Source organism: Macrobrachium nipponense, chromosome 3, assembly GCF_015104395.2.
Source record: "Macrobrachium nipponense isolate FS-2020 chromosome 3, ASM1510439v2, whole genome shotgun sequence".
NCBI classification, from domain to species: domain Eukaryota; kingdom Metazoa; phylum Arthropoda; class Malacostraca; order Decapoda; family Palaemonidae; genus Macrobrachium; species Macrobrachium nipponense.
Window position 1 is genome coordinate 135,270,918 of NC_087202.1, and position 21,784 is coordinate 135,292,701.

At 42.7% G+C, this 21,784-nt stretch overlaps 1 protein-coding gene and 1 pseudogene across 1 annotated transcript in view; one reads left to right on the top strand and one right to left on the bottom strand.

Moving 5' to 3' along the window:
* Positions 1-21,784, bottom strand: part of LOC135222076 (POC1 centriolar protein homolog A-like) — a 158,555-nt pseudogene that overhangs the window by 49,256 nt on the left and 87,515 nt on the right.
* LOC135222101 (POC1 centriolar protein homolog A-like) overlaps positions 1-21,784 on the top strand; it is a 57,915-nt gene that overhangs the window by 12,132 nt on the left and 23,999 nt on the right. Inside the window, exon 2 of the mRNA XM_064260272.1 lies at positions 574-755. Coding sequence (XP_064116342.1) covers positions 574-755 — 182 coding nt within the window. The remainder of the gene's footprint in view (positions 1-573; positions 756-21,784) is intronic.

A 21,784-nucleotide genomic window follows, 5' to 3' on the forward strand; every position in this document is an offset into this window, starting at 1 on the left:
GATGAATTGGGAATTGTATTTTGACTGGTTTAAATGCCTTAACAAATTCAGCTCAAGTAGCTTAGCTAATTATAGCCTTCGATGGGTTTTGGCTACATTTTTTTCTAACCAGCTAAATGTTGCAAGAGAAAGGCCACAGAATTTGTTTTATGTTAAAACTATTGTACCAGAATGTACACTTTATCATCCATGGTCAACTTTGCCCAAGAGATTCCATGCAAGCTGCTGAGGAGGGAGCTCAAAGAAGTTGCCAAAGCTGATGGCTCTGTCCCTCAAGCCTCCCTGTGGCTGAGTCAATGAGAACTGTGATAAGCACAAATAATGTTTGCTGTCAGACGCAAGCATGCAAGTAACTGAAAATGAATGAATGAGGAGTGAGTTGGCTTGAATTGATGACTTAGTAGATTTATTACCATCCCCAATCCAGCTGAGCAAAATGAGTAGGTTAGGTAGATGACTCTGTCTGGTATTATTTATTTCTTTGTTAGTCAGGAAAACATTTAATTATTTGCACATGAAACTGACTAACCAAACTCCAAAAAGACTGTCATTCTGTTTACTGTCAATCACAAGTGTTTTCTTTAACCATTTTAGGGGACTCGACAGAATTTCGAGCACATAATAACTCGGTAAGATCAGTGCACTTCTCTCCCGATGGTCAACAGTTAGTGACTGGCTCTGATGATAAGACCATAAAGATATGGAATGTCCATCGACATAAATTTGTTTGTTCATTGCCTACGCATACAAACTGGGTAAGTTTTAGGATTGGTTTTGAGTTAAGATAAGCATGTACTAAAATTGTAAACATTGCTTTCAAGCTTTGCTTTGTTCTTGTGTTCTTTTAGGTCACTCTCAATATTGTGGTGTGCAGACCATATCCAAAAGCATATAAATTTGCATAATAAAATTTCTTATTTGGTTACCTACCTACTGTTATAAATGGCTTATAGTATCACCTCGCTTGTCGGCACAGAATTATAAGCTATCTTAAACAGTAGGTAAGATTTATCCCAAATACTATTTGTTCCTGTAGGAATGTAAACCATTACCTTTTATATAAGAGTATCTTTCAACATGACCTGCATTCACTTGAAAATTTGGTAACAAGGTAGTTTATGCAGTAGTCAAAATATGGAGATGAGGTTTGAGTGGTGATTATGTCCGTTACTGACTCACCTTCACTTTTTCGTGTTTTTTGTTTTTTGTTTTTAGTGTTTGTTGCCTTTTGTTTTTGAATTTAATTTTTTTTTTTATAAAAAAGAAAAAAGAAAAAAAAACTAATTTGTTGTAAGGGACGTGGCTGCCCAATGGGTGTTTCCTGTCCCCCACAAAGACTGGCCCTCATTTTGTTTGTCCTTGCAAAGTGAAGTCTTGTTCAAGGGCTTTCCCTTATAATTAGTGTATGCTGTGGGATTTGCTATAGTGGGAAGAGGGATAAGAAGTGTTCTCTGGCTTTCTCAGGGTATTCCTAGCTGACTACAGACTGCAGAGGATAGAAACTTTTTCTTCACCTATGAGTTCTTATCATTTAGCCTGTTTTTGCCGTTTTTTATCATGAAAATCACCTCTGTAGCTCCCTTACGAGGTAAGGAAGCAACAAGTATTGTTTCAGTGTTAGCCTCTGTTTCTAGTTCAAGTTATTAACATATACTTAAAGCATTGACCTATAATAGTTCGTTCATCCCACCCCGTTGCAATATGGGAATCAGCTTAGTAATTTTGTTAAGTTACTTGTATAAAAATGACATTTTTATAATAAAATTAGGGTTTATAATATAATTACCAAGTAATTACTAAATTAGAGCCCTCCCCCATCCCCTTGTTTTTTTTTCATGGACTTTGTGGCAATAAATAGAATGACGCCGTTGACTTTTGTCGCTTCCACACTCCCGTTGCAGTGGACAAGGCCTGTCAACCCTTGCTTTGCAACTGTTGCATTATCACGAATTTTAGATTTAGGATACCATGCGAGCATAATTGTTACTTAAGTAATTACTTGGTAAGTGTACTATATATAAAACGTAATTTTATTATAAAAATGTCATTTTCATATTATTGTCATATACAGTCGGCCCGCGGTTTAACGGCGCAATCACTCAACGCGAATCGGTTTTACGGCGGTCGTCAAAATATTCATTAAAAAAATAAGGCATTTTAAAGGTATCTTTACGGCACAAATTTCAGTTAACAGCGCCGCTAGCGCCTGTTGTCTAACGAGTTCATACATATGTAGAAATGTCTTCAGACCATAAAGGTTATGCAAATTATATTACAAATTTTATGGAGAGTTATTACGTAGGTATTAGGGTAAAATATATGCCTCTGACGCTGTTCTATGCCGAAAATATCGAGTTACATAAGTGCAAATTTAGCTATGGATGTGTCGATTCATAATTGTTCATGCTTTTGTTTAAAATGTGTGTGAAAATGTATTACGTGAAAGGCATTTTTATTTCTGTACAGAAATATGATACAAAGGCAGCTTTTGAAACTGCCCTTCACGATACCAAAGAAATACGATGTTTTTTTCATGTTCTTTTCTTGTAAGCCGCCGCCTGCCGCTCTTCCGAAAATATCGATTTAAAAAAAAGTGGCAAATTACGATCGATGTGTCGATTTTATAAATGTTTATGCTTTTATGTTTAAAATGTGTATGAAAATGTATTACGAATAGGGTATTTTTATTTCTGTGCAGAAATATGATAAAAAGGCAGCTTTTGAAACTCCCCTTCAAGTTATCGCCTACGATGTGTTTTTCAAGTTCGTTCTTGTAGGCCGCGGCGGCATACAAGAACGAACTTGAAAAACACATCGTAGTCGATAACTTGAAGGGGAGTTTTCAAAGCTGCCTTTTTATCATATTTCTGCACAGAAATAAAATACCCCATTCGTAATACATTTTTCATCACATTTTAAACATATAGCATAAACATTTATAAAATCGACACATCGATCGCTAATTTAGCACTTTTTTTGCCGCCGTCCTGCCGCTCTTCAAAAATAGCGAGTTAAAAAAAGAAAAAGAAAAAAATGAGTGCAAATTTAGCGTTCGATGTGTCGATCTTTCAAATGTTTATGCTTTTATGTTTAAAATGTGTATGAAAATATATGCGTAAAGGTATTTTCATTTTTGTACAGAAATAAGATACAAATTACGGCAAGCCTTTGTAACTACGCTCCACGTTGTCAGGGGATGGTTTTTTTTCATGTTCGTTCTGTCCGCCAGTTCCGAAAATGCATTACGTTAATTTTATTAATTATGCATATTTTCCATAAATCCTTTAAAAAGTTATACATTATTTCACTGTATCCAAGAATATTGTATGTATTCTCATATTATTGTATTTTAAAAGACTACGGCACTTAAGCCGTATTCCGCGGAGCGGCCAATGTTGTGTTTGAACTTTGAAATCAGCTGATGAATACGAGTCTGTTTCACCATAACGCAATTCTGAGAGAATGCTCTTGCTTCTAGTTAGCATAAACGAATATCTAGATACTTGACTTATATGAGACAAAGTTATTTTTCCTTATACAGCGTGTTTTTAGGTGGAAATATTTATTGAATATTGTCTCGTTGTGAATGTGAACTACTATTTTTTTCGTTAACAGATTACGTTGGCGGCATGTTTGTTTTATTGCGTAAAAATTACGTGATTCCGTTCGCAATACGTAATCCTTTTATTTATCATCGTTTATAACGAACTTTACGTTATTTATCTTATATCGTCGTGAAACCAACAGTAAAATGTGTTCTTTCAAGCACAGTAGTTTTGATTAAAATGATTTTATCCCAATTTTATCTATTGGTGGTTGTTGTGATGGCAGACGTTTACTGCAGTTTTTTTATCCTTGTTGCCACTGTACGATAATAGTCATTAGCAGCTTGAACAGTTTTCTCAGCTTCAGTCATGAATTAGGTTTAAATTTAACGGTATATTTCCCGATTGATCTTTAATCTATATTGATCTCTTATCTATAGCGAATAAAGTTATTACATTAAGATATCTCGGTTCTATTCTATACATAACGCCATTCATAACAAATACGTAATGTTTGCACTGTAGTACGATGATCGAAATACTACAAGCCAACAGATGTTATCCAGTTCGGTTGTACTTTAGAAAAAAAAAGTAGTTTTCTTTTTCCGTTCGGTTTCTTCATGGTTGTACACGTTCACGCAACGAGTATAACGTTAAACCATACTTTCACCATTCTCTTTTGCTGTTATTGAACTTATGTAACTAGAAGATGGATAAAGTTAGGCCATTGTAATTTGATCTCTCATAAAATCGAACTATCGTAAGACTAATGATCGTAACTTGAACACTACAGCTACCTGTACACTGTATAAACTTTATTATATCTTTACATACTCTAAACACCCACATGTACTGTACAGTAAATTCTATAGTACTATACTGCATAATATAATTTTACTTATTGCGCCGTTGTGGGATTAGGCGCCTTTGACTGGTCGAGAGTTTCGAAAGAAGTGTGCGGCGGCCGTAGGCTTTAAAATTGCTCAGCGTCGAAAATCGCTTGGCGTCGGTGGCCAGGAACGGAACCCCTGCCGCTAACCGAGGGCCGCCTGTACTGATTGAATACAGCATTCTTGAAATTGTCAAGCTGGTGAAGAGTGATCAAGACATTAGATACTGGATTCCACCCTCCCTTCTTTCCCCTTCTTCCCCACTTTCAAATGTATCACTGGCCAGCTTAGACTGCAAGTTATCATGTACAATTAACTTTATTTCATTTATGGCATTTTTCCAAAGTTGTGGATTAAGAAGACATGAAAATCAGTTTTGTTCCTACACATAATACAAAGCCTTGGTCCTTTACATTAGGAATTACTTTCAGGGTAGCTGGAATTCTGTCATAAGAGAATAACAACAAAGGTAGTTAGGCAGTAACTGCTTGTCCGATAGTCAGGAATCCTGCCGGACTGGACGTAAACATTCCACTTCGCTTTCAGCTGCTGTCGTGTGCTGACGTTCTCTCTGCCCACCTCTGTCGTGAGAATTGTGAGATTGTTCCTTTACTTTTTATTTATTTTTTATTTTTTTTTGGTTTATGAGTGTTTGTGTTTTGTTTTTTGCTTTATTTTTAAGATGCAAACCCAAAACTTGGATAAGCCTCTTCACCCCCATTTGCGCAATGCGTTTGCCCTGGAGGGGAGGCCAGAAAATGCGGAGGTTTCCACTTAAAAATGGATGTGGATCCTCAAGCCCTCTGTGCTAAGTGCAGAGGGCGAGAGTGCAATAGAGACAACCCTTGTGATACTTGTATCTCTTGGTTGGCAGAGCAGTGGGTGAGATATGAGGGGAGGAGGCGATCGCGGGGGAAGTCATCCAAGGCTTTGTCGAAGGGTTACAAGCCCCCGTCGACTCCGTTGGTAGCTAACCCATCGTCTTCCTTTCTCCCTCCGCGTAAGCTTCCCCATCTCACTCTTTCTCCTTCGGGGGGAATGTCTCCTTCCACTTCTTTGCTTGATTCATCAAGTGTAGAAGAGTGGGGGAGGCATGCCGACCTGGAGCTGTATTCGGGAACTTCTGGTCACACTGAGGGGATCCTTCTCCTTCGGGGCGAACAGGTAGTTCTCCCTACTAACCCGACTTTTGCTCTGTCAGGTGTGTCTGACTCGACGGTCGGGGATCTGCAGCAGGCTTAGGTGAAGCTGGGGTTGCCTAGCGCTTCCTCACTCCAGGGGCTGATGGATCATTTTTCGTCAGCCCCTGTGACTCATGGGGTAGAGTTGGAGACTACTACAACTGTTTCGATGCCCCGTGTAGGCAGCACCGCTCCACTTGGTGTACACCTAGCTCATAACTTCGGTTACACCTGCTGCAGTCTTATTGTCGGTGCTGCATACGTCGAGGGTGGAATCTTTTCCTCCTCCTCCTCCTCCTCCAGGCTATGCAGTCCTCTCTGCCCTAGCTGGGTATGATCATTCGAAGATATCCCCACTTGATCTTTCACCTGTCTCCATCTCCATGCCTGCTGCCCCTGTTCCTGACTGCAAGTGCTGCTGTGGCGTCGGTGCCCCCGGTCCAGGCTGCTCTGGAGCCTGCTGCTTCAGCGGCGCCCTGGATGGGGGATCTGACTGCAGTGCTGAGGAAGCTGACAAAGAAGTCAAAGAAGAAGCAAAAGGTGTCATCGTTGTCATCTACTGCTTCCACCACTTCTGCTGAGGCTCTTTTGCTGAACGAGAAGAAGGCTGTCTCCCCCACTCCAAGAAGTCTTGCTTTGGGACTTCTAAAAGTCTGTCTTGCTGTTCTGGTGAGACAGGTGGGCCTTCCGCTGGTCCTCCCGTTCCTTAAGGAACAAGAACTGCCTCGCCACCCCCATGGCCACGCAGGACGGGGACCGCAGATGTACTCGCTACCGCTGGTACTTCTGCTCCTAGTTATGGAGGTTCTGCCTGTAGGACTGGAACCGTCTCGGGTGCTTGGTCACGAGTTTCTCAGAGTGTATGCTCACCCACTGGTGAGTGTGCAGCTTGTCAGTGACACTGAGTCCGCCCACTGTCACGACTCGGGCACGGTGCAAAGGGAAGGTGAGGGTCACTCAGGTGACTTTCGCCTTGCCGATGATCGCTTGCATAGCAATCATGTGTTCTCCCAGGAGTGACGTGATGGTCACGTGGTAAGGCCAGTAGGAGGTCTCCCGTTCAGTCTTTTGGAGGAGCTTCGGCTTCTTCTGAGGCTGTGACGCATTGTGAGGACAGTGCCCGCTCTCGTCACACTGGTGGACGCTATTCTTCGCCCGATCGTTGGTTACACTCTGTCCAGGCCTCGAGTAGCGCTTCCCCTAGGGTAAGTGTCGCTACCATCCTCGGAGGAGTGCTTTTCCACAGGGAGAGCACTCTTCTAGATCTGCGAACCGATCATCACTGCGGGTTGGTGGTTGCTTGCAGCCTGCTCCATCGGTTAGTTCTGCTAACAGACCGAGTGGGAGTGTCAGATATTCCTCACCTGTCCCTTCAACCTCCTCGGGATACACTGGGAGGAGTGAGGCGATCAGGGGGAAACCATGGAGACTCTCTTCACGGTTCGGCCACGAGAGCATATGTGCCCGGTGCAGTCTTAGGACCCGAGAGGTCATATGCTCAAGTGGTTCGAGGAGATCCTAGGGGCTCTGTCGCGGCTCTTCCTTCTGAAGGAAGAGGGTCGAGGGAGGGACTCGTCCTGGAAGGACTTGATGGTCCTTCTCCTCAAGACGCAGTCACTCCGGAGATCCAGAGGTCTTTTGCAGAAGTCATTGTGCTGATTCGTCAGCACACTGACCTCTGGGAAGGACTGATGGTTGCTCTCTCTGACCGCCCTTCACAGTTAGAGTCATTCTGGGGTTCTAAGAAGGAACCCAGAGTTTGTGTGGAGTTACCTTGGTCTTCTTTGTGTGAGGGTGTGTTGGACCAAGTAAATAGTCATGTCTCTGGACAAGAGAGTTCACTCAGGGCCAACAGATTGGACAAGTTGCTTCCCCCTCCTCTACCTCGTCAGCGGCGCTTCTACTTGTGGGCCAACCTGGTTCTTAGGAGGAGGGACGCTGTCCTAACTCGTATAACCAGGGTGGCTAGTGTAGAGTCGGCATTGGGTCCTAGGAATGGACCATTGCTGGGTTCCTCCTCTCTCTTCCCTAGAGTTATGTTGGACGCTGCAGTAGACGAGTGGAGAGCTGAAGACAGCGACCGTCTTGTCCACCAGGCAGTTGCCAAGATGTCCAGGCTGTGTCGTGCAACTGCGGCTAGGCCTCAGAGCTAAGCTAGCTCTTCCTCCGCCCCCAAGACTGCTTCTTTGTCGAAAAGGGCGCGAGGAAAGACCCAGCCTTCCTCCCTTGCTTTGAGAGGGGAACAATAGCCCCACTCTCAGCCTCCCTTCTCTCGCGGGAAGGGAGGTAAGCAAAAGAGGAAGATGGGGAAATGCTAGGGATGGCATTCCCCCTCAGCTGCTGCCATCGGTGAGGGGGTGCCTGGCGAGCCATTGGGCAACATGGCAGCGCTACGGAGCCGAGACCTGGGTAGTGGATGTCCTTCGGGAGGGATGTCTTCTGCCCTTCAAGTCGAGGCCACCCCTCACCAATCATCCGGTCCATCTCCAAACGTACATCCCTGGTTCTTCCAAGGATCTAGCACTCAAGGAGGAATTGCTAACTATGCTGAGCAAGAGGGCTGTGGAAATCATCCGAGATCCTTCACCGGGGTTCTACAGCTGCCTTTTCCTGGTGGAGGTGGGCTGGAGACCGGTGATAGATATCTCTTTCTTGAACTATTTCATTCGCCAGACTCTGTTCATGATGGAGACAGCACACTCCATGCTCGCCTCCATCAGGGAGAACGATTTCGTGCTTTCGGTGGACCTGAAGGATGCGTATTTTCAGATACCCATCCATCAGTTCTCCAGGGTGTACCTTTGCTTTATCCTTGAGGGGACAGTGTTCCAATTCAGGACACTTTGCTTCAGACTCTCAACCACCCCTTAGGTGTTCACGCGAGTGTTCACACTGGTTTCAGCTTGGGCCCACTCCTTCAGGATACATCTTTTGAGGTATCTCGATGATTGGTTAGTCCTGGCAAGCTTTCTCTTGCAGTTGCTATAGGACAGGGATCGTCTTCTCGACTTTTGTCACGATCTGGGGATTGTGATAAATTTTGAGAAGTTGGATCTTGTTCCCAAGCAGAGGATAAAGTACCCGGGCATGCTGATCGACACGGTAGCAGCACAAGTCTTCTCCACAGACTCAAGGATCAGCAAGCTTAGGAAGGCAGCTCAACTGTTTCTGTCTCAACAGGAACACCCAGCCCAGCTTTGACAGGTCGTGATCAGTCACCTGTCGTTTCTTAGAGAAGTTAGTCCCTCATGGGCATCTTCACTTGCAGTCTCTGCAGTGGAGACTAAAGGAGTGTTGGTCACAGGCTCAGGATCCTCAATTCTTCCTCATCCCTCTCACAGAGGAAGTGAGGAAGGATTTATTCTGGTGCCTAGACGACAGGAACCTCTTAATAGGAGTGAAGTTGGACACTCCCCCTCTGGACGTGCTTCTGTTCTTGGACGCATCAAACGAAGGTTTGGGTGCACACCTGGGGGAGTTGCTGACTGCAGGAGTGTGGGATCAACATGACAAGCACCTTCACATCAACATCCTGGAACTCAAGGTGGCGTTTTTAGCCCTCCAAGAGTTTTGGGATTGAGTGATGGGACCCACTGTGGTGGTGATGAGCGACAACACCACAGTAGTGGCATATGTCAACAAACAGGGGCCTAGTGTCCCTCCCGTTGCCTCAGTTGACAGTGCAGGTGCATGAGTGGGCTACAGCTCACTCAGTAGAGCTGTCACCCAGGTACATTCCAGGCAAGAGGAATGTAGTGGCAGACAAGCTCTGCTGCCAGAATCAGGTGATTGGGACAGAATGGTCTCTTCACCCAGACGTGGCGGAAAGGCTGTTCGACCTGTGGGGGCATCCACGATGGACATGTTCGCCACCCGGCGCAACAGAAAACTTGCGGTTTTCTTCTCCATCATGCCGGACCCATGGGCAGCTGCAGAGGACGCGTTCCAACGTCCGTGGGACAACCTTGAAGTCTACGCCTTTTCCCCGTTCTGTTTGGTTTGCAAGGTGATCACCAGAGTGCCGGTTACCAGCAATCTTCAGATGATCCTGGTGGCCCCCAAATGGCCTTTGGTATCCTGATCTGTTGGCTTATCTCTCCAAGGCACCATGAGAGATTCCCCCATGGCACAACCGCATGTAGAACGATACCACTCGGCAGTACAGTCCCTGTGACTTCACGGCTGGCAGTTATCCACCTTCTCTTGCGAGCGAGAGGATTTTCTTGCCAAGCAGCAACAGAGATGGCAGGATAACTCAGACAGTCCTCTGCAGCAGTCTCTCCACTCAGAGCCACTCTTCAACAGATCGCGGATTTCCTAGTCTTCGCCGAGAGAAGCTCCTTTCTGTCTTTGCAGTTAAGGGCTACAGGTCTGCCTTGGCCTTGGTCCTGAAGCTGCGAGGAGTGGATATCTCCTCTTCTATGGCGATATCCCTCCTTATGAGGAGCTTCGAGAGGTCTTACCCACCCAGGGAACTCAGGCTTCCTGAGTGGGATGTGACTCTTGTCTTAAGGAGCTTGACTCATGAACCCTATGAGCCTCTCTGAGAGTCGTCAGACAGGGATCTGACCCTCAAGACCCCTCCTTAGAGTACTTCAGTAATGATGTAGATGAGAGGCTACTTTGTCCCGTTAGAGTACTACGGCACTATCTGAAGAGAACTTGCCATCTCCGGCCTGAGTGTCGATGCCTCTTTGTTAGCACCAGGGTGACCAAGAAAGAGGTGTCCAAGAACACTATCTCTTTCTGGCTTTGTGAGGTGATCAGGAGAGCTTACTCCTCCAAAGGGAGGTTCGACACTGGTACCTTTCGTCCAAGATACCACAAAGTTAGAGGTATTGGTTCTACCTTTGCGTTCCGCAAGAATCTGTCAGTTTCGCAGGTATTGAAGGCAGAGGTGTGGTCCAACCAGACCACCTTCACCTTCTTCTACCTTAAGGATATTGCCCATAGGTCCTTGGATACCTTTTCCTTGGAACCCGTGGTGGCTGCTCAACAAGTTGTGTAGCATACACAGCTCCTCTAACTGGACAGGGTTGCATCTCACCTTTGTGTAACCATATGAATGGGTGTGAATGAGAGTGTGACTGGCTTCTCTTCCTCCCCCATTCTACTCTGTTCGTACGGGCAGAGGGCTGCGGTCGTCACATGCTGGAAAGGGCGGTCGATGCAGGTAAGCTATATTACTGAGCTCCAGTCTTTCCATTTCATTTAGGTATAGAAGCATATATCCGTCCCTTCCCTAACAAGGGGGGAAGTGGACACTAGCTTGAGACAAACCCAATACTACTACTGTATATTTTGTCATCTTGCTTCCAACTATAAGTTCTTGTTTGCTATTCATAAGAGGCTACGCTTACCTCCCTCTTATGAATTGGTCCATAGGTCTGACCATTGGTCTTGCAGTTCTCACACTGATCAATTGGACAGAGGCCAGGTTCCCCCCCTTGCTCTTATGACCAGGGTGGGAATCTGGCTGGGCGAACACCTGTCTGTTCACATGACTCAGGTTCCTCCCATCAATCAGTGAGTCTTCCTTATGTAAAGGACCAAGGGTTTGTATTGCGTGTAGGAACAAATCACAATTTTTTAAAGTAAATTGTATTTTTCCAAACTACACAAACCTGAGGTCCTTTACATATAGGCCTACCTCATGCCACCCCTCATTCTGTTCCTGGGCCTAAAGCACAATTGAATGTTTACGTCCGGTCAGGCGGGACTCCCTACTATCAGACAAGCAGTTACTGCCTAACTACCTTGCTGTTATTCTCTTACGGCCGAATTCCAGCTACGCTGAAAGTAATTCCTTATGTAAAGGACCTCAGGTTTGTACAGTTAGGAAAAATATTTACTTTAAAAAATTGTGATGTTTGTGTCTGTGACACAAAAATTTTAAGAATGACATTTTTTTTAATAAAATGAAATTTTAGATATACTTACCAATAATTACATAGCTGTTAGTTTCATTTATTCGCAGCAGTTTAGATTCAAATTTCACAGTAGCTACACCAGTGTTCTGTGTAGGTGACACCAGTTTCGTCCCCCTAAAGGGAGGGTTAGGAACGACTCAGCAGACAATACCCATTCTGTGTATGCTTATGTTCATCAGAGGGGAGAAGGTAGGGCTCTGATTATGTAATTCATAAGAAAATATAAGATTTTATTTTATTACAAAAGTGTCATTTTTAAATAAGTAACTTACCAAGTGCAGGCAGTCCCCAGTTATCAGCGGGGGTTCCGTTCCCAGGGATGTGCCGATAAGTGAATACTGCCATTAACCGAAAATCAGTGATTTATGGTGCCATTAGCCCCCATATGGCATCATAAGCCCCCTTATGGCACGCCATAAGAACCTGTGTGGTGCCAATAACCGAAACTCATCCTATTATGGCGCTAGAGAAGCCCCACAAAACCAGATCGCCGATAACTGAGGACTGCCTGTAATTACAAAGCTGATTCCCACATTGACAGGAGGTGAGATACTAGGACACATTCTAGTCTAAAGCATTAAGGCATGTAATGAATTAGAAATAGAAAAGCTGCTGGCAATGAAAATAATGCTTGCCATTCCTTGTTAGTCAAGAGAGCCTACAGTAGAAACTGCCTCTGGTTGGTGTTCAACTTAACTTGTAGTGGTGGTGAGCAGTAAAGCCAAGGTTTGCCTCTGCTTAAGGGGGAGCTTTTAGCGGAGGAATACTCCGATTGCTACCAAAGCATAACTGAAAGATATGCAGCCATGGAACAATCCAATGGTTAGCCAGACTTTCAAGGTGCCCTTGCCCTGGGTGCAGTACTATAATAAAAACAACCAGATTATGTTGTCACCTACATTGAAGTGAAACCACAACCCATCCCGGCATCTGAAACTTCGACACTTCACTAGAAGGGGAAGGTTCGGACAATAGGAGAGAATCCTATGTTTCCGTCAGTAACTAAAATTCGCTAGGTACTACCAACATTTTAAACACGCAAAAAAACTCAAAATCATGAGAAACAAAGATACAGGCAGTCCCCATTTAAGGGGGGTTTGGTTCCGTTAGCTGTGGGTTGCTGATAATCGAAAATGGAGCCTTATGGTGCCAATAACTGGAATTTTGCCCATTATGCCACCATAAATCACTGATTTTATGGCGCTTGTCAAGCAGCATAAACTGGATCGCCGATAACCAGGGACTGCTTGTAAACTACCAGTAGGTCGAATGTCAAATGAACGCAAGAGATACTTTAGCGCTTTAAAGCTAATGAGAAAGAGACTGTTCTAACATCTAGCTTTTGCTAAAAGGAGGCAAATGCTTCTCCTAAATCTGTGTGTGTCTTAGAAGATAAAATCCATTAGGGTAAAGGGCGAGATGTTCTAATCAAAAGACGAGATGAGTTCTTGTCATAACACTCTGGTTTATAACTGGTGTGTGATTCTGGTTTTCTAGGAAATACCAGACAAGCCAGCCAGGCAAGAGAGCTCTCTATTCCTCTTCAGCACTAGAGTGCTCTAGGCTCCCAGAGAATGAGCTGATGCCAGGCTGTAGTTGTCGTCAGGAGTTCTGACTAGGAGAAGAAACTTGCTTGTACTAAAACAACATAATTCCTGGAGGGCCTTCGAACATGAACATTCAAACAGAACGGAAAATATAGTCTCCTCAGAGCTAGTGAGCGCTGTTGGGTGCTCAGAGCAAGATTTGGTGTCATAGCAAAGCCTGATGATGGCCTGTTGTTGGTGCCAGGGAGGCAGGGTGCCAGACTAGCTATATATGAGCTCGGTTGAACTCTGTTGCCCCTGGAAGACATGGATGTCCGCAAAACTCTTGAGGGAGAAAGAAACCGATCCAGGTCTTGGGCTAGTATCTGTCCACGACTAAAATCCCAGGGTAGACGAGTAAATTATCTTTTCCCTTGGTTGGGCATGTCAGGGACTTAAAGGAAAATAAGATAGGGATGCCAATGAACTAGGTCTCTGTGCTTACACATGAGTTATCTGTAATTTGACACTTCATTACTATGTAACTGCAGAAGGGACAGATGTCTCGGGGTGATGTAGGGCCAGAGAAACTAGCTTCAGAAAGTCAATCCCCAGGTCTGGAAGACGACAAGAGGATTCACTTACGTGACTTGTAATGGTCTTTGCAATATGTAAGGAAAGACCTCCCAATTGGTAATCCTCTGTACAGTCTGGAGTCTGGTGAAAATCAGACTACTTTTGTAGATCTCTTAAAGTGAGGTTATCTGAGAAGACATGGTGGGGGAGGATCCTGTAGGATCCACCCACAACCAGGCAGGTTCAGGAATTATGATACTGGGAAAAATAGGGTTAAGCGGACCATGTAACTTAGAGATAGCCTGAACATTGTATAGTTCTTCCTTGATCGTGTTGAAGGTCGTGAGGAGAGGAGGCTCGATGGATTGGACTATAGTATGGAATCTGATTTACATGCTATAGGGACGGTATGGCCACAAAAGGAGGAAGACGCAGATTCCTTGAAGGGGCAAACATGCCCCAGACAGGTCTGTCCCATAGATTCCACAGATCCCAGCAGTCAAGGAATCAACTGCCCCATCCTGGCATCAGAGTATGTCTGATAAGACTCAAGTTCTATGCACCAATCGAGGGAAAAGAAGGGCTTGATTGATCTGTCCATAAAAACAGTACTCTTCCTATGGATAAAGGGAGGCATGGTGTAGAACCTTACTTACATAAAACATTAGAAATGTGGTCCTGTCTGAATGGTTACCACAATCTACAAGTTCACTTGAGGTCAAAAGGCAATGGAGTTATGCAAAGAAACTTTCAACTTAATGAGAAGGGTTTCTCTCTCTCCAAGGATCGCTCCCCGGAAGATCCCAAGTCCCAAAGAAGGCTTCCCAATCCAGCACCAAAGCATGAATAAGACATTCATGACTAGGTTTGCAGATGAAGGAACTTCCTTCCAGAAAGACTGTAATAAGATCCTCACATTAGGAAGACTGTCCCATAAGATGGGTCTAATAACTTTTTGAGCTGGCAGGGACAAGGAAGGGTGCTTCCTGCATCTACAAAATCCATTCTGTTGCCATGATAATTGAATGAAGAAGCTGTCTGGTTTGTCCTCAATTCACTTTGGGGGTTCCTCTCCTGAAGCATAGGCTGATTCACAGCCCAGAGAATAAACTAGAAAGACATACAGAATTGCAGACCACAGCACTAGCTGATGCTATGCAGACTAAAATATCACCAAGAGAAAATGTGAACATCCTTGCAGATTTGACAAAAACTGAACTGGACTCGACAATACCCACTTGTAGAATTGTATGCAGAGAAAAATCTGAAAAGTTATTAATGGTTTCAAAATTTATATAGCCATAGTAATCTGGGCACTGTGAGTTGATGCTGGACATACAGAGGTGGCCGCCGAGCACAAAAATAAAAAGGTAGTGACGAGTGCTCCAGTGCTTGGTTCAATAAAGCAAAGTATGTACTGCAAGAGTGAAGACAGGAACAACTGTCAATGTGTAAACCTTCAGTTGATCGAAGCACCAAGAAAGTTATCACCTTCAAAATGTGGAACGCTACGCTATGCGTGACTCACTTGCGCCAGGAGCCACTAATCTTCCATATCATTCCAAAAACTGTGTGTACAGTGGTACCTCGTTTGTCGCACATTTCTTATGTAGAACTTTCCTTTTTTCGAACAAAATTTTCTATAAAATTTTGTATCGTTTGTCAAAAAATGCTCATACATCAAACTGAGTGGTTATCTAGTTTATACTTGTATTTGATGGCCTACTGAGTCTTACAAGTTAAACAATATTTAAAAAAAAATTTCATTGATAATATATAGTTTAATGATAATCATATTCAACAAAATAAATAAAAGTATAAAGCATTTAATATAAAATTTAGCTTTCAATATAACATTTAACATAAAAGATGTATAAAATCATACATAACCATGGTGACGTCTCGCCCAGCTGACTTGAGACTGAACGAGGGAACGTTGATATGTTGAGGAGAGAAGGAGAAGAGAATTAAAATATTACTGTATGTATGCAAAAGCAATAACAATTCACATAAAAAAGGGAATTTTCCAATAAATTTAACATAACGATAAAATATGAAAACAATCAAATGCAATGCAGAAAAAAAGTCTTGATTGAGTCAGTGTTTGGTGCGCCGAGCGAGACGGTCTAGTTGAACAATATTAACAAAATAGTAAATGAAAGAACAAAGCTTTTCACAATAAAATGTAGCATAAATGATTAACAAAATCATTCATCATTACAGTATTAACAGCTAACTTGAGGTAGAGGGAGGTGGCATTTATATTTTTGAGGAATAATGAATGAATGATTTTAAGTTATCGTGAGTCGTGGTATTGTTGAGGAGGGAAGAGACTGTAAACTCTTTACTATATGTACATAAAAGCAGTACCAATTTGCATAAAAAATAAAATGTTATTTCACAATAAATTTAACATAGTAAAACATGAAAACAATCAATTGCAATACGTACAGTAAAAAAAAAAAAAAAAAAAAAAAAAAAAAAAAAAGCTTGCTCAAGTTAGTGTTCAGTGCGATGAGTGAGACCATAGAGAAAGAGAGGAGAGGAGAGGGAAGAACGGTTCTGCTTCCCACAGACTTATCAGCTGGGCTGGGATGATTATTTGCCCATTTCTTTCACTTACACTCAATCTACCTAAATCACTTTTATTTTTGTTACAGTAAAATACCTATCTAGTGACAATTGCTTTTTATGATTTTTTACTATTGTAAAGGTAACTAAGCTCTGTAATGAACAAACTGGCATGGCTTTCAGTTTCTGCATGCCTTCGATTGTTTCTTTAAATGGCTTCCTTGTGAAAAGTTCTTTTATCTCTTTCCTTTACTTGCACTCATGACTTTATTACTTATCTGCTTGCAAAATCCTCATGTTTGTTTTAAAAGTGCCATTTGCCAGTAGTAAGTTGATGTACTGTGGCATAATTAATCTCGATTGTGCACTTAAGATCCAAGTGTAAACTCTCTCTCTCTCTCTCTCTCTCTCTCTCTCTCTCTCTCTCTCTCTCTCTCTCTCTCTCTCTCTCTCTCTCTCTCTCTCTGACACACAATCGGACACACTATCAATTCCTTTGATTATCCCTGCACCTAATATGTGAATAAAATTGATTTTGTTATCAACCTTTGCATACTGCAACCAATTTGGTTTGCTCAAAGGGTTCCTGTCTCTCCTCCCTCCATCCCCCAGCCGACCGGGCGCCATTTTCACCACACAGTTCGTAAATTGTACACAAAAAATAAAATTAAGAAAATTTTACTTTAACGTATAATTTAACTTTTGTACACATTAATAATAGAAAAAATTTGAAAAAGGGGACTTTTTGGGTTGGCTGGAACGAATTATCCTGGTTCCCTTTATCTCTTATGGGGATATTTGTTTCATATTTCGAACAAATCGTACTTACGAACAAATCGTACTTCGAACAGCCTTCTCGAACGATTTCCTCGAAATCTCTAAACTGAATGGAATATTGGGGGCTGCAAAGCAACAAACCTATAATAGTTCTTCCAGTCTGGCTAACATCTTGTGTATGCCAGAGACTAGAGAAGACTCACCACTAACATCAGAGACATGAAGGTGAGAAATAGGGCATAACTTAGACCATTTTAAAACAGTGATTTCTGGCAGAAAGAAAAACTCCAAAATTCTTGAGATTAGTGTGAAAAATGAAAGGGCTCCCCTGGCTGTCAGTCCCAAAGATTAGGTCTTCCAGCAATTAGACAAGGCAAACTACGTCCTACTAGGCCCTAGAGTGAAGGCAGACAAACGACACTTGTCTAGCTCATTTAAACGAAAGCCAAGTGCCAACCTTGACCGAAGCCTGGGTGACTAAGACGAAAACAAAGGAGGGAGCTTCCTTCAGCAATTCAACAACTGTGGCTCATGTCTTGCCTGGAGATAGACTTGGTTCCTGTTCAGTGGGAAATAGCGCAACATACAGGACAATATCGTGATCTAAAATTAGGCATCAGACCATAGGAGGAGCTGTCACCGGACACGGTAGGTTGACGCCAGGAACCCGAAAGATGTCACTGGACAGACAGGTGGAAGCACTTATAACTGAACCTTGCAAACCTGGAAGTTATGGAGTGCTAATCGATGCTTGGAACTTGAGCGTTTGGAACTTTGGAGTTCAGGACTGTGCGCTGGTTGGTGACAACTACTAATGCACCAAAACTGGGAGATATGCCTGGCACCGAGTATTATTTGGTGCTCAGCCATCCATGTACTACAGATAAACAATTCAGCCTGTGTGGCTTATACTACATTGAGCACTCGGCGCTCCCACCGAGCGCTCGGCTCCCATCGGGCACTCGGCGCTCCCACTGGGTGCTCACCATAAGACTAAAGACAGCATCAACCAGATATTAGCTCTGTACCAGGAGAGATAGTACCTTGGGTACCAGACATATGATTTCATCAGGTTAGCTAGTAGCTACCTGTGTTGATCCAAGCTCAGCATTGGCACTTCTAAAGCAACACTCATGTACGATCTCAACTAAACCGTTCTCCGAAAGTCCATCACAGCTTAAAATTCTCTCCTGCTACATTATACCATTTCACTTAAACATTTCTGGAAAGGAAAGGGTGATAAGCATTTAAATTTACTGCAAGTTCACTGCAGTAGCGAGCAATAGACTGCAAATTTGCTATTAAGCAAAAGGGGTGAAAAACTTTAATCAGAACTTTATCAACAAACAAAAAATACTAATCCTGCAAGAAGTGCCTTGCAGAATTAAAATTCAATACCAAAATCTGTTTGGTAATGATTGCAATGTTTACATTATTACACTATACTTATCTGTCAACTCAGCAACATGGTAATGAATGCAATGTTTACATTATTACACTATACTTACTATCAGCTCAGCAACACCATGTTGTTACATTATTCATCATAAAGATGAATTAAGCAAAAGATTGTCATTTCGCTACCGAAATGGTATTATTGAACAATATCAGGTCCATAGCAAACTTGAATTTGTTCCGATACGGAATACAAACCATCGGTCCTTTACAATAGGAAGGTACTTAGCAGCAGCTGAACCGGTTGTAAGCCTTTTAAACAAGGGGTTCGGTAGTAAACTATTTGTCCGGTAGTTAGCGGTACGCTCGACTGCGAGGCGAGGAGCCACTTTGCTTTCGGCCACGCTCGTGGATGGACGTGCTGCTCTTCGTCTCTCTGCCCGCTTCTGTTGTATGCTTTGTTTTCTTCACTGCATGAAGGCTTTCTCACTTTTTCTTTTACTTGTATGTGTTGCAAGTACAAAAGTAAGTGCGTGTTTGATCTATTTTTCATTTTATTATGGAAATTACTAACCAAGAAGCCGGAGAAGCCCCCCCTCCCCCCCCTCCCCCCCCCCCCCCCCCCATCAACAGTAGATTAAGCCTGGGTATTGGGGGCAGTAAGTGTGGGGCTTTCCGCTCTTCTGTGGAGGTAGATCCTCATGATTTTTGTGCTCGATGTCGAGGGCGTGAATGCTCTCGTGCCGAGACGTGTGATACATGTATCTTTTGGTCGGAGGCACAGTGGGAGCGCTACGGGGGGAGGAAGAAGCCGCAGAAGCCAGCTAAGGAGTTGTCAGAGGACTCCCTGGCTACGTCCTTGGTCACTGATTTATCTTCCTCCTTTCTCCCTCCGGCTCAGCTCCCTCGTATGGCTCCTTCCCCTTTGGGAGAGGTTTCTCGCTCCCTCTCCTCCCTCGATCATTCGAGCGTAGAGGAGGGGGAGAGATACCCCGACATCCAGTTGTACTCGGGGTCCTCCGTTCGCTCGGGCTGGGAACTATCCCCCATGGGCGAGGGGGGACCCCTCCACTGATCTACCCGACTTTCCCTCCCTCAGATCTGCTGACCACAGGCGACGATCTCGGCAGGGCCTGGTACTCGCACTCGCTGGGGCTGCAAGGGACACCGAGGTTCAGGGGCTTACCTTACAGACCTTACAGCCTTACATCTTGTTCGGGTTGCCCCAGGTCCCTCAGTGTGAGGCACCTCTAGTGTCTACCAGAGAGTTGCTAGTACATCTTCCGGTATATTTTGCATCTTCCAATCTTGGATGGTCTGGGATGCAGTTTAGATATTTGTCGAGCTTATTCTTAAACACATCTACGCTCACTCCTGATATATTCCTCAGATGAGCTGGCAACGCATTGAATAGACGCTGCATTATCGATGCTGGTGCGTAGTGGATTAATGTCCTGTGTGCTTTCCTTATTTTTCCTGGTATAGTTTTGGGCACTATTAATCTACCTCTGCTTGCTCTTTCTGATATTTTTAGTTCATGATATTTTCTGCTATTCCTTCTATCTGTTCCATGCCTGAATTATCATGTAGCGTTCTCTCTCCTTTCTAGACTATATAATTTTAAGAATTGTAGTCTTTCCCAGTAGTCTAGGTCCTTAATTCTTCTATTCTAGCTGTAAATGACCTTTGTACACTCTCTATTTGTGCAATATCCTTTTGATAGTGTGGGTACCATATCATATTGCAATATTCAAGTGGACTACGAACATATGTTTTATACAGCATAATCATGTGTTCAGCTTTTCTTGTTTTGAAGTGCCGTAACAACATTCCATTTTGCTTTACATTTTGCCAACAGAGTTGATATTTGATCATTGCATAACATGTTCCTATTCATCATCACACCAAGGTCTTTAACTGCTTCCTTATTTGTGATGGTCTCATTATTTAGGTCCTTATATGCATATAGCTTTCTTTCTCTGTCTCCATAATTTATTGATTCAAATTTATCAGAGTTAAATACCATCCTATTTACCTCTGCCCAATCATATACTTTGTTAAGGTCTCTTTGTAGAGCGTTCCTATCTTCATCACAAGTAATTTCTCTATTATTCTTGTGTCATCTGCGAAAAACTACTCACTACCGAATCTTTACATTATTGTCTATGTCTTCAATCATAATAACAAACAGTATTGCAGCTAACACCGTACCTTGCGGCACACCGGATATTACCTTGGCTTCATCCGATTTCTCGTCGTTTGCAATAACTATCTGTTTTCTGTGTGTAAAAATTCTTTTAACCATCTTCCTACTTTTATCCACGATATTGTGTTTTCTAATTTTCTTCGCTAATATATTATGGTCTACTTTATCAAAAGCTTTTGCAAAGTCTAAATAAACCACATCTGTTTCATTCCGCTTTTCATATTTTTGAATATGTTTTCACGGTGGACTAACAGTTGGGTTTGTGTACTTTTTCCGGGTACGAAACCATGTTGTCCTTTATTAAACAAATTATTTTTTATTAAATGTTCATATATTTTTCTTCATTACCCTTTCATACACTTTCATAATATGTGATGTTAGACTCACAGGCCTATAATACTTGCCTCTAGTCTTGATCCACTTTTGAAAGTAGGGGTAAGTATATGCTAATTTTTGCTCATCATATATCTTGCCTGTATCTACACTTTGTCTTAATAATATTGCAAGTGGCTTTGCGATAGAATGAACTACTTTCTTTAACAAAATAGCAGGAATTCCATCAGGCCCTGCAGCAGCTACCATTTTAATTCATTAATAGCCTGCACAATATCAGCTTCATTAATATCTATGTCAGCTAAATATTCACTATTTTCATCCCTTACTTCTATATCATTATCTTCATTATCTATTCTAGGGGTGAATTCTCTCTTATATCGTTCTGCCAGTATGTTGCAAATTTCCTTTTTTTCATTCGTTAATCTCCCTTCAATTCTCAGAGGGCCTATTTCTATTCTTCTTTTATTCATCTTCTTCGCATATGAGTATAATAGTTGGGGTTTTGCTTGATATTTAATAGGGTTTTTCTTCCAAGTCCCGTTTTTCATTTTCTTTTGATTGTATAATCTTTTGTTCTGCATTTTCTATCTTACTTTTTAGTTCTATAACTTTCCATGCATTTTTTCTTTTGCAAGACCTTTTTTTTCCACTTTCTGATTTTCTGGAAACAAGATCCTTCTGTCTCTTGGTATGCATGAATGATGTTTACTTTTCTTCTTCGGATATATATTTTTCCACTATTATCTCCAATATTTTATATAATATCTCCGTATTTACCCTTATGTCATCACTTACGAAAATGTTATCCCATCTTTGTTTAATTCTTCATTAATTTCTGACCATTTTAATAT